This window comes from Trachypithecus francoisi, unplaced genomic scaffold, assembly GCF_009764315.1.
Source record: "Trachypithecus francoisi isolate TF-2019V2 unplaced genomic scaffold, Tfra_2.0 Lachesis_group4, whole genome shotgun sequence".
Classification (NCBI taxonomy): domain Eukaryota; kingdom Metazoa; phylum Chordata; class Mammalia; order Primates; family Cercopithecidae; genus Trachypithecus; species Trachypithecus francoisi.
Window position 1 is genome coordinate 96,568,248 of NW_022681469.1, and position 15,188 is coordinate 96,583,435.

Below are 15,188 nucleotides of genomic sequence, written 5' to 3' on the forward strand. Positions count from 1 at the left end.
CATAAGAGAGTCTGGAAAGATTAGTCCTGATTTTTTATTCTTTGAATAGAGAATATATGACACAGATCAAATTTCAAAGGGCACAAAAGGGTATAGAGCTTCAAGTTTTTATCTTCCCCTTCTCTGCCAGCCTCCTGATTCTTCTCCTCAGAGGTAGTGATGTTATCGGCTTCATTCTTTCAGGGAAATTCCATGCGTGTGTGTGCGTGTGTGTGTGAGCACGTACTCTATCCCCTCTCATTCTGACATAATGTTGCACCAGACACTGTTCTACTCTTTCAGCTTTGACATAATGAAATATATTAGAGATCATTTCCGATTAGTACAATAAGGCAAGGGTCAGCAAACTATGGCCCAAGGGTCGAATCCAGCCTTCTGCATATCTCTGAAATCTGTTTTATTGGAACATGGCCATGGCCATTTGTTTAAATACTGTTTATGGCTGCTTTCAATGCTGAACAGCGGGGCTGCATAATTGCTACTAAATGAATTGAACCTGATGGCCCGCAAAACCAACAATATTTATCATTTGCTCTTTATAGGAAAAGTTTGGTGACTCCAGCAATAAAGGATTCCTCATTTTCTTTTTATACAGTTGTATGATATTCCATTGTATGGATGGACCACAATTTACCTAACAGGTACCCTACTGATGCTTAGGTTATTTCCAAACTCTAGCTCAGTACATGTTATTTTGTATATGTGTGTGCGTATAGTTACGTTAACAATTCCTGTAATTAGCATGGCTGGGTCAAAGAGTATGTGCATTTGTGATTCTGACTGATATTACTATATGCTTTAGAAGCAAAGTGGAGCGTGCCTGTTTTCCCACACTCTCAGGAATGTAGATTTTTATCACACTTGTTTCCCTATTCCAGTAACACTATGTGTTTAAAAATGAGTCAATCTGTGTATCAGACAGTTCACCATTTTAAAACAAAGAGGCTCAGTTTGGTTTGAGCTACAGTTTCCACTTAGAATTTTCAGTGATTTTGTTGTTGTTCCTCAGTAAGTGTTAATGACAACATCCAAGTCCCCATATTCCTCTCCAAAATCTCTTTGCCAGGTTTCTAATATGAACAGTCCCATGGAGGACTGCTACTGCTGAACAGCTCTTGCTCCTTCTCCAATTTAAAAATATTGCCCCATCTAATACGATGATAATTTTATAGACAGTCAGAAAGAGAGCGACGGCTGCCCAGCGGAAGTGGCTGCCCTTTTTCATTCCAGACCTAATTCCTTCCTGATTGCAATGACAGCACAATCATATTCTGTATCTTGCATTTACATGGTAATGTGTTTCCAGCAGAGCTCCACAGGCTTCCTAAGGTCATCCTTAATGTCTCATGTTGGATCCAGTTGGTGAATCTCCTTAACTAGTCCTTGAGACAGTTTAGTTATCTATCATTTTTAATGATCCTAAAAAGTACTGTAATGAACATCTTTATAATTGTAGTTTTTTTTTTAATGAAAATGGACAACGTATGGAAGAAAAAGAACCAACCTATTTAAGGGTGTATTGTGTTTATTAACTGATCAGTAAATCAACTGAGCAGTCTGTTAATCTATCCATTTTTCTATTTCTTGCCTTTTTCAAAAAAGAATGTAACATTTCCATCTTATTCTTTAAATGTTTAAATGAAGCCTGAATATTTCAGGATGAAATTTTGGCCAGTTGATTTTCAATCACTGATATGGTGAATTTGTGGAAATGATCAGAAGGGATCTAGTAGAATCTACATCAACTTTAGGGAAAAGAGCATCATATTCTTCGAGACAAAACCTTATTTGTTACTATTTTGATGTTTTGGAATACATATTTTATTACTGCTGCTGTTATTAATAACTAAATCTTCATAAAAGTACTTCTGTTGTCCACTAAAAACAAACAAAAACACAAAAAACATCCTCAAACAATGAAAAGACACTGGTGGCCCTGGAAGGACTTGGGTAGATGGAGCAGAGCAGGAACTTGCTGCTTTTTTACATAATGCCTATTTAACTTTTTTAAAAAAAGAACAAACAGAAAAACTAAAATGATATAGGCCCTGGCCTCGTAGTGAGGAGAGTCAGGCCCCATTCCGGGGTATTATACCAACTCCTTCAACAGATCCCCTCCCTGCCTTAGGCTTTCTCTTCTGCTCAGTTATAGGAGGAGATGGGGAGGTGAAGGGTTGAAGATCTCTCATGCCTCCTTTAAAAATTTAAATCTATTGGCCGGGCGCGGTGGCTCACACCTGTAATCCCAGCACTTTGGGAGGCCGAGACGGGTGGATCACGAGGTCAGGAGATTGAGACCATTTTGGCCAACATGGTGAAACCCGTCTCTACTAAAAATACAAAAATTAGCCGGGCATGGTGGCATGCACCTGTTGTCCCAGCTACTCGGGAGGTTGAGGCAGGAGAATGGCTTGTACCCAGGAGGTGGAGGCTGCAGTGAGCCAAGATGGCACCACTGCACTCCAGCCTGGGCAACAGAGCAAGATTCTGTATTCAAAAAAAAAAAAAAATTAAATCTATTTTAACAAGACCTTCTTGACAAGTTATTTTAAAGATAACAGTAAATGCAAGCCCAAGTGTATTGGAACTTCTACAATGCAAGAAAACAGACTGCTTGGAATTTCCATACTGCTTAACTGTGGAGTGATTGTGAATGATCTCTGTCATGGTGTAAAATGTGCCTATGGGGGTGACCAACCTTAGCTGTGAATTTAATAAGCTGACCTGGCACTGGCACCTAGCTCTGGCAGGCTCCCTGACTGAGGACCTCCTCTGCAAACTCACTGGTTGAGGCACTGGGAAAGCTCAAGGAATGCAAAAACACAGGCCCTCGTTCTGCCTGAAGTCAGAAAGAGGGAGGCCCTGAAGGCAAGTGCCAGGGAAGAGCCTGGCACAGAGGACCAGTTCCCCCAGGCGGAAACAGGAAAAGCCTGGAGAATGCTCTCATCTGGGGACAGTGCTCTTTACTTGCTGTGAACCAGCAACATAACGTGCTGGCACCACCTATCAACCAAAAACCTACTCAATCTGGGCACGAACCTGAAAAACCGAGGCTGGTGCTCCACGTGATTTTCTTCTAAGACTCGCCGCCTTTCTCTCTGTAGTTGTTCAATCCTCTGCTTTTGTATTTCAGCTTCTTCTAAGTTCCCTTCTTCTAGAAACCTGAGGCATTGAGGAAAAAAAAAAATGAAAGGATATGAATTCAAGAAAACAAAACAATCATTACTACTCAACTTGTATATGTCCACAACTGGATATTCAAAATCCGTTCCTATACCTAAGACCCTGCCCCCAACCCTTTAATCAGTATCTTGAAGTAGTCAGAGAAGACATTTTTTGAATTGGTGATATTTACATAATTCAAAAATTATATCTACAAAAAAGAATTTGGGGCAAAGTCTTCCTTTCTTCCTGGTCTCTAATTCCAACCACCTTCACCCTACTACCCTAGAAAACCTACTTTATTATTTTCCTCTGCATCTTTCTAGAGATTCTTCATGTGTATATAAACAAATATTAATACATATTCTTACCCTTCCCTCTATTTAAAAAATATAAATGGTAGCATGCTATGTATTCCTTGATTTTTTGTTTTGGTTTACTTTCTATTTAACAATCTATCTCAGAGATCTTTCCATGGACATACATAGACATCTTCATTTTTTAATAGCCACATCATATCCAGTTGTGTGGATGTATCTGAATTTAGACAATTTCCTATGGATAGACATTTGAATTGTTCCCAATTTTTCAGTGTGACAATGCCGCAATAAATGACCTTGAATATCCACCATTTTACATGAGTAAGTAGGAAAAATCTGCAGGAGAAATTTCTAGAAGTGAAACTGCTGGGTGAAAGGGGGTGTAATTTATATATAACTGAACGGCCCTTTGTGGGGATTACAGCAATTTATATTCCCATCAGCAATGCTGAGAGTGCCCTTTTTTCCCCATCACCTCAGAATGTATAAAACTTCTGAATTTTTGTCAATCTGATAGGTTAAAAAAATGGGATGTCGACATGATTTTTAAATTTGCATTTTTCTTATTATGACTAAGGCTGAGAATCTTTTCAGATGTTTAAGGGATAGCTGCATTTCCTGTTTTGTGGACTGTTCATTTTCCTATGTCCATTTTTTCTTTTTTTTTTGTTAACACAAGGTTAAGATAAATTTAATTGAAAATGTTCATTATAGACATTAACAATGCTTACCATTCTTTAAACACCATATACGTTATTAATATATACTGTATATTTCAAATTAACTCCATTCTTAGGTTTGATTTAAGAAACACAATTGTAACAGATTTTATACAAAAAAAGACTTCCCTAAAAAAGTAGACAAACTGCATGAAACAGTACAAGCATAATGTGCATAGCAAGATAGCTTGAAGCATTCTGTGTGTGGCTTTCTTTAAAATAAATTAGGGGAATGGGCCCATTTGGGACCTACTGTTACAGCTGACATATGTAAATGGCTTCACACCTTTTTTAGGCGCTTGCTAACGAGTGTTCAACCCCTGCAAAATGAATTTACCTCCGATCTATTACTAGATTTCTAGAGGCAATTCATGATATGAGTTGCAGATATGGACTTCTCTGTTTATCATTTATCTTTTGACCTTATATAGTTTTATTTATTTTGCCACAAAATAAATAAAAACAATAAAACAAGGGCTTATGTTTGCTTTTGGGGGGGGGCGGGGTCTCATTGAGACACCCAGGCTGGAGTGCAATGGTGTGGTCCTGGCTCACTGCAACTTCCTCCTCTTAGATTCAAGCAATTCTCGTGCCTCAGCCTCCCAAGTAGTTGGGACTACAAGCACATGCCACCGTGCCTGGCTAATTTTTGTATTTTTAGTAGAGACGGAGATTCATCATATTGGCCAGGCTGGTCTCAAACTCCTGACTTCTAGTGATCCACCTGCTTCGGCATCCCAAAGTGGTGTTTGTTTTTATTAAAGCCAAATGTAACAATCTTTTCTTTCCTTGGGCTTCTAGATTTTCAGTCTTAATTAGAAAGACCTTAGGGGAGACATTATTATTTCCATTTTACAGAGTAGGAAACTGAGGCTGGGAAAGATGAAAAGACCTACCATATATCACACACCCTGTGAGTAGCAACCTAGAAATCAGTAGTTAGATCTCAGTGCACCAAAATCATTTAAATCTGAGGGCTCGGGGAGCTGGATGTTTCCACCCTCTCAAATACACACTAAGTTCTTGATGATTGCATGCAGTCAAACTCTTCAAAATAAACACCTTTTTTTGGCATTTCAATGGAAATGGGGCTTTACGGATAACAAAGGTCCTGCCACACATGGATTCGAGTTGGGCCCCAGCTCCTCCGTGACACAATTGTTTAAAGCGTCTCCACCTCTCAACTCCTGATGACATTTTCCACCTTTCTCAGGTGCCTCTGGTGGCCCGAGGATTGCTAATACGACTTTTTGCAAAGCGTTTTACATCTCTGGAGAGAAAAATCTTTAAAAAAATCCTTACCTCTGGTCTGGCCTAAATCGCGTGTCAGTAGGTGGTAATAAAGACTTTGATGATAGATCCATTTCATTTAATTCCAGCGCAAACTGTGTGAAGCCATAGTATTGCTCATAGCCTTTCGGCATGGGATCTAAGAAGAAAATAAATCATTCACCCCTAACGTGCATGTCGCTTATGTTACATTTTAATTCCTTCACCTTTTTCATCTCAGCCTCGCTACAAATTTTCTCTCTCAGCTCCCTTCCACTTCTGTTAAAATATTCTGACTAATGAACAGGCACTGAACATTTCTCTATACATTTTCTTTTCTATAATTTTTCTTCTGTCTAAAGGGATGTAGCCTCCTAAGTGTGTTCAGAAGGCAAATTTATACAATGCTGTGAAGTTTCTGTAGTGCTTAAGCTATGAAAATAATTTGATTTTAAAATAAACATGTTAGGCTGGGCGTGGTGGCTCATGCCTATAATCACAGCAGTTTGGGAGGCCAAGGCAGACCGATCACCTGAGGTCAGGAGTTTGAGACCAGCCTGGCCAACATGGCAAAACACTGTCTCTACTAAAAATACAAAACTCAGCCAGGCATGGTGGCGGGTACCTGTAATTCCAGCTACTTGGGAGGCTGAGGCAGGAGAATCACTTGAACCTGGGAGGCAGAGGTTGCAGTGAGCCAAGATTACACCACTGCATTCCAGCCTGGGTGACAAGAGAGAAACTCTGTCTCAAAAATAAAATAAAAATAACAAATAAACATACTAATATAAGCTCTGGGTCCATTTTTCCTGATTCTCACCCTAGAGAATCTGTTTTTAAGTGACGTCAAATTCTACTGAAACTCTGTTTAGTACCTAGAACAGTGCTGAACACATAGCAAGTGGTTAATAAGTGTTATTCTTTTCTTCCATTCCTGGCCCCCCATCCCCCCAATCTTACATCTTTAAACCATTAGGTGCATTGCCCTAACTGGAATTCCAGCTTTTCAAGCTAAACATACCCAAATTTATATATTGTATAAATCCAATGTAGACTACTAAGATCTACTTATAGTCTAAGCTCTTCACACATAACAAGAGAAACGCTTTCCAAGAACTCTTATGCAGACCTTTTCTTTTAAATTAAAGGGTCTCAGTCCACCCAGGTTGACGTACAGTGACAGGATCTCGGCTCACTGCAACCTCTACTTCCAGGGTTTCAGTGATTCTCATGCCTCACCCTCCCAAGTAGCTGGGACTACAGTAGATGCACACCACCATGCCTGGCTAATCTTTGTATTTTTAGTAGAGATGAGATTTCGCCATGTTGTCCAGAGCGGTCTCGAACTCCTGGCCTTAAGCAATCTGCCGCCTTGGCTTCCCACAGTGCTGGGATTACAGGCGTGAGCCACCATGCCTAACCGGGACCAATTTTTTGAATCTTCAGAAGTCCTCCTTGTAATTAGTCTAATTCTCTGTGTATCCTAAGCATAAAAATAGTAGCAAAGTTTCCTGTGGTGTCTTGGTCAGCAACCCAGTAACCAGGGAGTAAAGATAGTGCTTTTTCTTTTTTTTTTTTTTTTTTTGAGGCGGAGTCTCGCTCTGTCGCCCAGGCTGGAGTGCAGTGGCCGGATCTCAGCTCACTGCAAGCTCCGCCTCCCGGGTTTACGCCATTCTCCTGCCTCAGCCTCCCGAGTAGCTGGGACTACAGGCGCCCGCCACCTCGCCCGGCTAGTTTTTGTATTTTTTTTAGTAGAGACGGGGTTTCACTGTGTTCGCCAGGATGGTCTCGATCTCCTGACCTCGTGATCCGCCCGTCTCGGCCTCCCAAAGTGCTGGGATTACAGGCTTGAGCCACCGCGCCCGGCCTGATAGTGCTTTTTCTTAAAGATGGGCCAGAGATGCTCATTGCCATTAGAGAGACATAAAGTCAAGGAATAATGACAGTGACAAAAATTTAAACAGTGTCGCTTTATCAAGGTGGTACTTTAACATTGAGACAGGATGGTAGTTCTCATCTGTGATGCATACTTTAAGCAAAGGAGACAGATTGTGCCATTTGCAAAATCTCATGTGTGCCTCTGAAGCTAGGAAGGCTTCCACTGGTGCCAGTTCATTCTAACTTCATGGCAACCTCTGCAACGGTGGGAGATGTGGCAGCTACCCGTCGAAAGAGCCACTGCTGGCTGCCTACTTGACCATCATTTCTCTTTCTTGCTTGCTAACAGAATACTGATTCTGTTCAAATGGCATTATTCCCTTACTGGGGATTACTCCAAGACATCTAAATCTCTCTTGCCTACCCTGTTGCCCATGACTGGTTCACGGATGGGTCTGAACCCACTGCAGGCTGACATGATGTAAAGTCCTATTTGCTGGGGAATCTTAGAAAATGTTCCTGAGAAAAGAGAGGCACAAGAGAGAAAAACTCTTCTGTCCTCTCAATACGTGCTTGGTACACTGTCATGCAGGGGTATGACACTGAATGGTAACAACCATTTTGCATCCATTAGGGGAAACACCACAGTACACTGGGAGTGGCAGAATGTATCCTGACTGATCCGTGTGCCCTTGACACAGGTAAGTTGCCTAGGTAACAACCCTGGGGCCACCCACCGCCTCACTTACTGTTACGTAATAGCACATAGCCTAACAGTTTAAGCCACCAGTCAAATGGTTTTCTGTTTGTTTTTTTACCGACCTAAAGCATCCTAACAAACAATGGTTTACAATATGGCTGTGACTTGGAAACAACATAATTTTTGGACTTAGAAGATGGAATAAGATGTTAAAGTGTGGTGGGGACATGCTGATGAAAGCTGGGGTTCCCTAGCTCTTCTGCCCGTATCTGCTCCAAGAGCTCAGCACCCTCTGGAATCACAGGAGTGATAAGGATGGCTTCTGGGGTTAGGTCAGCCTGGGGATAGCTAGCTTTTGTAGGTCTCCTGGGTCACTGCTTTTCCTCTTTGTCCTTGCTGTAGAATGCCTTCTTGCATCTCACTGATATTCTTTCATAGTACCCAGTATAGTCACACATGTGGACTGCAAGATTCCCTCAGAGAATGCCCGTGGATTAGCAATGCTTGTTCTGGGGTTAAGAACCCGGGACCCAGGAGCCCAACAGAGGTGTTGCTATCAGTAAGCATGACAAGTAGGTGAAGACTGGATGAAGGAAGAGGGCCAACACCTCTAACCTAGTTCAAAGCAGAAGAGGCTGGAGATGCTGAACAGACACCGCTCCTGTCCTCTGTAGTTTCTTTTGCCATGCCCACTCACCCACCCCCTCGCAGCCTGGGGTCCACAAACCCAGATACTCACTTGCTCTCCATACACAAGCAGAAGAGGAGGAGCCACCGCAGTAGATGCTTTCATGCCATTTCCCAAACAGCCGATGAACTGCGTTTCCACTCCTGTCAAACACTGTGCCTTCAATCTCATGGGCATTAGTGCTCCAGTATTTTGCCTAGGATTCAAATGAGAGTTGTTGGCTTAGTCCTTTAGCATCAGCTTGTTACAGATATTAAAGAAAGAAAAAAGGAAAAGCTAGAGAAAGAACTGTAAGAGTGGTTCCATACTACATATTAGTTTGCTAGCTCTGGGTTCTGTTTTTTTAACCAACAAATTAAAAATTTATGTATTTATCATGTACAACATAGTGTCTTGAAACATGTATACCCCGTGGAATGGCTAAATCAAGCTGATTAACATATGTATTACCTTACATACTTACTTATGATAACACTTAACTCTCTCAGTGGCCGGGTACGGTGGCTCACGCCTGTAATCCCAGCACTTTGGAGGCCAAGGCGTGTGGATCACCTGAGGTCGGGAGTTCGAGACCAGCCTGACCAACGTGGAGAAACTCCATCTCTACTAAAAATACAAAATTAGCTGGGTGTGGTAGCACATGCCTGTAATCCCAGCTACTCGAGAGGCTGAGGCAGGAGAATCATTTGAACCCAGGAGGTGGAGGTTGTGGTGAGCCGAGATCGCGCCATTGTACTCTAGCCTGGGCAACAAGAGTGAAGCTCCATCTCAAAAAAAAAAAAAAAAAAAAAAAACGAAAACAAAAACAAAAACTCTCTCAGCAATTTTCAAGTATACAACACATTGTTATTAACTATAGTGATCATGTTGTACAACAGATTTCTTGAACTAATTCTTCCCGTCTGAAATTTTGAATCCTTTGGCCAACATTTCTCAATCCTCCCCTCTGTCCCTGGCAAACCCATGTCAACCATCATTCTACTCTCTGCTTCTATGAGACTGACTCTTTTAGATTCCAAATGTAAGTAAGATTATGTGGCATCTGTGTCTGGCTTATTTCACTTACCCTCCAGGTTCATCTATGTTGTCATAAATGACAGGGTTTCCTTCTTTTTAAAGGCTGAACAGTATTTCACTGTTATATGTTATATGTACCATATTTTCTTTCTCCATTCATCCATTGTTGGACACTTAGGCTGTTTCCCTATCTTGGCCATTATGAATATTGCTGCAATGAACATGGAAATGCAGATATCTCTTTCACGTACTGATTTCATTTCCTATGGCTATACACCCAGTAGTGGGATTGCTAGATCATAGGGTAATTCCATTTCTAATTTTTTTTAGGAACTTCCATTCTGTTTTCCATAATAGCTGTGCTAATTTACATTTCCATGAATGGTGTGGGTTTCCTCTTCTCCATAGCCTCCTGAACATGTTATTTTTCATCTTTTTGATAATAGCCATTCTAACAGATATGAGATGATATCTCACTGTGGTTTTAATTTGCATTTCCCTGATGATTACTGATGTTCATCATTTTTTCCTCATATATCTATTGGCCACTTACATGTCTTCTTTTGAGAAACGTCTCTTCAGGTCCTTTGTCCATTTTTAAATCAGATTGTTTTCTTGCTGTTGAGCTCTCTATACATTTTTTATATCAACTTCTTAGGGGATGTATAGTTTACAAATATTTTCTCCTGTTCTATAGGTTGTTTCTTTACTGTATTGATTGTCTCCTTTGCTGTGTAGTTTGATATAATCCCATTTGTCTATGTTTGCTGCTGCTGTGCTTTTGGGGTCATATCCAAAAATAGTACCTGCCCTGACCAACGTCATGGAGCTTTTCCCCTTTTGTTTTTGTTTTAGTAGTTCTACAGTTTCAGGTCTTACTGTAAGTCTTTAGTCCTTTTCAGTTGATTTTTGTATACAGTATAAAGTTCTAATTTCATTCTTCAGCATGTGGATATTCAGGTTTTCCAGCACCATTTATTGAAGAGACTGTCCTTTACCCATTGTGAGTTCCTGGCATCTTTGTCAAAAACCAACTAATTATAAATGTGTGGATTTCCTTCTGAGTTCTCTATTTGTTCCATTGGTCTATGTATTTGTTTTTATGCTTGGACTTTGGCTTTAAAAAACTCATACCTTTAGTTATTTAATAAAAATGAATGGTTAACGATCTGTAGTTTGTAACTCAACTAATATTTGTGTAAGATACATTTGCATTACTTCCTTTGCTACATACAATGTAAAAGAAGGCTCAGTTCTCGGCTGGGATCAGTGCCTCATGCCTGTAATCCCAGCAGTTTGGGAGGCCGAAGTGGGTGGATCACTTGAGGTCAGGAGTTTGAGACCAGCCTTTCCAACATGGTGAAACCCCATCTCTACTAAAAATACAAAAATTAGCCGGCTGTGGTAGTGGGTGCCTGTAATCCCAGCTACTTGGGAGGCTGAGGCACGAGAATCACTTGAATTCGGGAGGTGGAGGTTGCTGTGAGCTCAGACTGCACCACTGCACTTCAGACTGGGTGAGAATGAGACTCCATATCAAAACAAAACAAAAAAAGAACAAAAACAAGAAAGGAAAAGATTCAGTTTCTATACATCAAGCGAGTAGCGTGGGTATTCTCACTATGTATTGGTGAGAGGCAACCTTGCACTCTATTCTGCTCAGTTCAGCTCAGCTCAGGCCAGCCCAGTCCAGAGGATTTTATACAGTTCCACACTGCAGCCAGCAGAGGGAGCTCTAGCGCCCTAGAGTTGATTTTTTTTTTTCCCCCCAAATTACCTGGCTGCCCTAAAAGTTTCTATGAAAGAATGGCAAAGGCATTTCTCCATAAATCAAAAAACCCTAGTACTATTTTCAGCTTAAACAGAATCCATATTTGGAAACCAATAATGTTGAATGGCATTTTCAGGTCAGATTCCGGTCGTTCAGCTTCTGCATTTCAAGGCTGCGGTAAAAATGGTGGCGCACGGAAGTGTCTCAGAGTTGAATTAGAAATTTAAAGTTAAGTTCTCCAGCCATGTAAGAATGAGGGAAAAGCAAAAAGATCTTAAGTTTGTTTATTTATTTTTTGATAATACAGGGTCTTACTGTGTTCCCCGGGGTAGAGTGCAGTGGTAAAGTCATAGCTCGCTGCAGTCTCAAATTTCTGAGCTCAAGTGCTCCTTCTGCCTCAGCCTCTCCAGCAGCTGGGACTACAGGTGCATGCCACCCTGTCTGGTTAATTTTTAAATTTCTTTATAGAGATAGGGTCTTGTCATTTTGCCCAGACTGGTCTCAAATTTCAGGCCTCAAGTGAGCCTCCTGCTTCAGCCTCCCAAAGTGCTGGGATTACAGGTGTGAGCCATGGTACCAGGGCTCTTAATTTTATTCTGAATCAGGTGTCAGATTTTCCCTTAGAGATATATGCCAACAAATCCAGTGCTGAGAATTTGCTGGAAGCCACCAAGGGACACTGTCACCTTCCACAGGCGAGTGTGGCATCTGCTTGCAGCATCTCTTTCAACACCAGACATGCCCAGTGTTCATCTCTCATGACTATAAAACCCATTTTCTGCATGTAAGTGGATGAGAACCAGGTAGGTGGTAGATACGGGAGTGGAGCATGTTTCCTTGGAGAAAACGTTGAGAGCAATGTGGCTTTCACGTGGGACACAGGTAATATATCCCTGCTTCAGGCTTCCTTTTGTTTCTGTTTGCAGAGAGCTCAGACAAAACTTTCAGGGTAGGGTCATTTTTATTTTGTCCCACATGTAAGGTCATTATGGGCTTTATGTTGCTCTATAAACCAGTTTGAGGTTATAATAAAGACCCCAATCCACCTCTTCCTAAGTATTCCCTATAGGTTACAGGTGGTGCAGAGAGGCATTACACGAAGTTCCACAGTAAAACCTCAACTCTCTGCTTATTATTTCCATCTTTGTTAAATGCAAATATTCCTTGAGGAGGATCATGTTTTAAAGCTGTTTTAACTACATACAATTTTTAAGAGCATGAAGGAATCTAGGAGGGAGAGAAAGCAGGGAGGGTTGCCCAGCAAGGCTGTTAAAATGATAAAGAGACTCCATACTTTTTGCCTCTGGCCAATCTTTCCATTTCTTCTCTGAATGTTTATGAGTCTCTCATGTGTGCCAGATACCATTTCAGGTATCAGGACTACAGAAGTGAGCAAGATAGACTAGGTTTTGCTCTTCTGGAGTCAAGGATGATGAGGAGGGTATGGAGAGCAGAAAATAAACACACACAGCAACGATAAGCAGGCTGACTTCAGATGGTGACAAGCACTCTGAAGAAAATGGGACAGGATAGGCAGCGAATAACAGGATGGGGCTAGGGCTAGTGATGGAAAGATCTGGGGACAGCTGCCCAAGCAGAAGGAAATGAAGAAAGAGAAAGAAGGCCGGTGTGGCCAGAGGACAGTGGGGAAAAAAGAGGGAGGAAAAAGAGAAGTTCAGGTTGGAGGGGAAGGAGGTGGTGTGTGTATCTGCAAGTGTTCAAGTATGTGTGTGAAAGGGTGGGGACGGGGACTGTAGCCTGTGCAGGGCCTGGCGGGTCACCATAAGGATGCAGGCTTCAACTCTGAGAAAGATGGGAGCTGTTGGGGGATTTTGCTCAAAGGAATGATACAGCATGAGATTTTTTTTTAAAAAGAGCCTGTGGTAAACCATACCTAATGTAACATAGACCATTTTAACCATTTCTAAGGGTACAATTCAGTGGCATTAAATACATTCAGAATGCTGTGCAACCATCACCACTATCTATTTCTAGAACTTGATTTCATATTCCCAAACTGAAGTTCTATACCCATTCAACACTAATTCCCCCTTCCTCCCCCCTGCAGCCCCGGGTGACCACCATTCTGCTTTCTTTCTCTGTGAACGGGATTCCTCTGGCAATCTTGCAGAAGTGGAATCATGTAATATTCGTCCTTTTGGGGCTGACTTATTTCACTCAACATAATGCTGTCAAGGTGTATCCACACTGCAGCATGGTGATTTATGTTTTAAAAGGGTCTCTCTGGCTGCTGTACTGAGGACAGACCCTAGTGGCCCCCAGGAGGGGCCACTGCCCTGGTCTAGGTGACAGAGGTGCAGCTGGGACCAGGGAGTTCCAGCATTGCTTGCCTGCTGGCATAAAGGTGAAGGTGAAATATCTCTCAAATGCCCTGTGCTCTGGGGCCCTGGCTCTGCCACAGCCTTTCCAGGGACAGAGCTCAGAGAGTCACTGGAGTTACCTTTATAAAATTCACTTTGCAGTAGCAGGAATCATCATTCAGATTCTTGATGACAATCTCTCCATAGTGCTCAATCCACCTCTGCCCGCTTAAGATGTTATGGATGCAAGAGGTCACTTTGTTCCACTCAAAATGATCCCCAAAACTAAAAAGAAGGAAAAAGTAGAAGTACCAATTTCCAGAAGAGCCAGCAGCAAATGCAAACAAACTCTGCTCTTTTATAAAATAAGTCATTACTCATCCCTTTATTCACAGAAGCAACACTGGCTGAGTGTCCACACCACGCTAGATGTTCTAGGAGCCTCCACTCTCCAAGGAGGCGTGCATGCCACAGAGAATGACAGCATTCAGACTCTGCACTCTGGAAGCTACCAGAGGCTTCACTAGAAGCTGGTGGTCTCTTGGAACAGCCCACTCCCTCCTTTGACAGAGGAGGCAGTTCAGAGCCAGAGGGGCTTGTCCAATGTTGCTGAACTAGGAAAGGAAAGCTTGAGGAAGGGATGAAGATTTTATACAATTTGCTGAACATATATTGCCTGCATCCTTTATGATGAGAAAGTATTCAGATATTACTTATGGAATTCAATAATTATGAGGAAAATGGTATTAATAATATGACCAGATACTTACAAAACATATGCAGTGTGCTAAGTACTATTTTAGGTGTTTTATGTATATTATTGGTTTAATCTTCACAACAGCCCTAGGAAGTAGGTGATTTATTATTCTCTCTTTCTAGACGGGGAAACTGGTGATGAGAAAGGTGAAGTGAACTGTCCAGCGATTCGCTGTCAGTAAGTGCCAGAGTGAGCAGGTGAATCCCGGCAGTCCAGTTCCAGAGTCCCTGCTCAGAAGCATCTTGTTTAATAAATAAGTATCAATCACCCCTATCAGATCAAGGCCATACCTTTCTTAAAAGGGATTTTGACAGCAAAGCAGCACAATAAAGGAAAAACACTTTTTTTTTTTTTTTTAATTTGAGATAGGGTGTCACCCTGGCCGAAGTGTAGTGGCATGATCACAGCTCACTGTAGCCTCAACCTCCCCAGGCTCAAGGGATCCTCCCACCTCAGCCTCCTGAGTAGATGGGAATACAGGTGCATGCCACCACTATGCCTGGCTAATTTTTGTATTTTTTCTAGAGACAGGGTCTTGTCATGTTACCCATACTGGTCTCAAACTCCTGGACTTAAGCAATCCGCC

General features: G+C 41.8%; 1 protein-coding gene across 7 annotated transcripts in view; it reads right to left on the reverse strand.

The window, feature by feature from the left end:
* The window catches only part of OSBPL3 (oxysterol binding protein like 3), a 183,546-nt gene that overhangs the window by 4,755 nt on the left and 163,603 nt on the right, over positions 1-15,188 (reverse strand). For 6 of the 7 annotated variants that reach the window (XM_033194114.1, XM_033194111.1, XM_033194113.1 and 3 more), the window contains 4 exons: positions 13,986-14,130; positions 8,788-8,932; positions 5,504-5,630; positions 3,040-3,162 (listed from right to left, as the gene is read on the reverse strand). In XM_033194114.1, the coding sequence (XP_033050005.1) occupies positions 3,040-3,162; positions 5,504-5,630; positions 8,788-8,932; positions 13,986-14,130 (540 nt within the window). Of the gene's footprint in view, positions 1-3,039; positions 3,163-5,503; positions 5,631-8,787; positions 8,933-9,584; positions 9,965-13,985; positions 14,131-15,188 lie in introns of those variants that run through there. The other variant, XM_033194116.1, reaches the window with a different exon arrangement.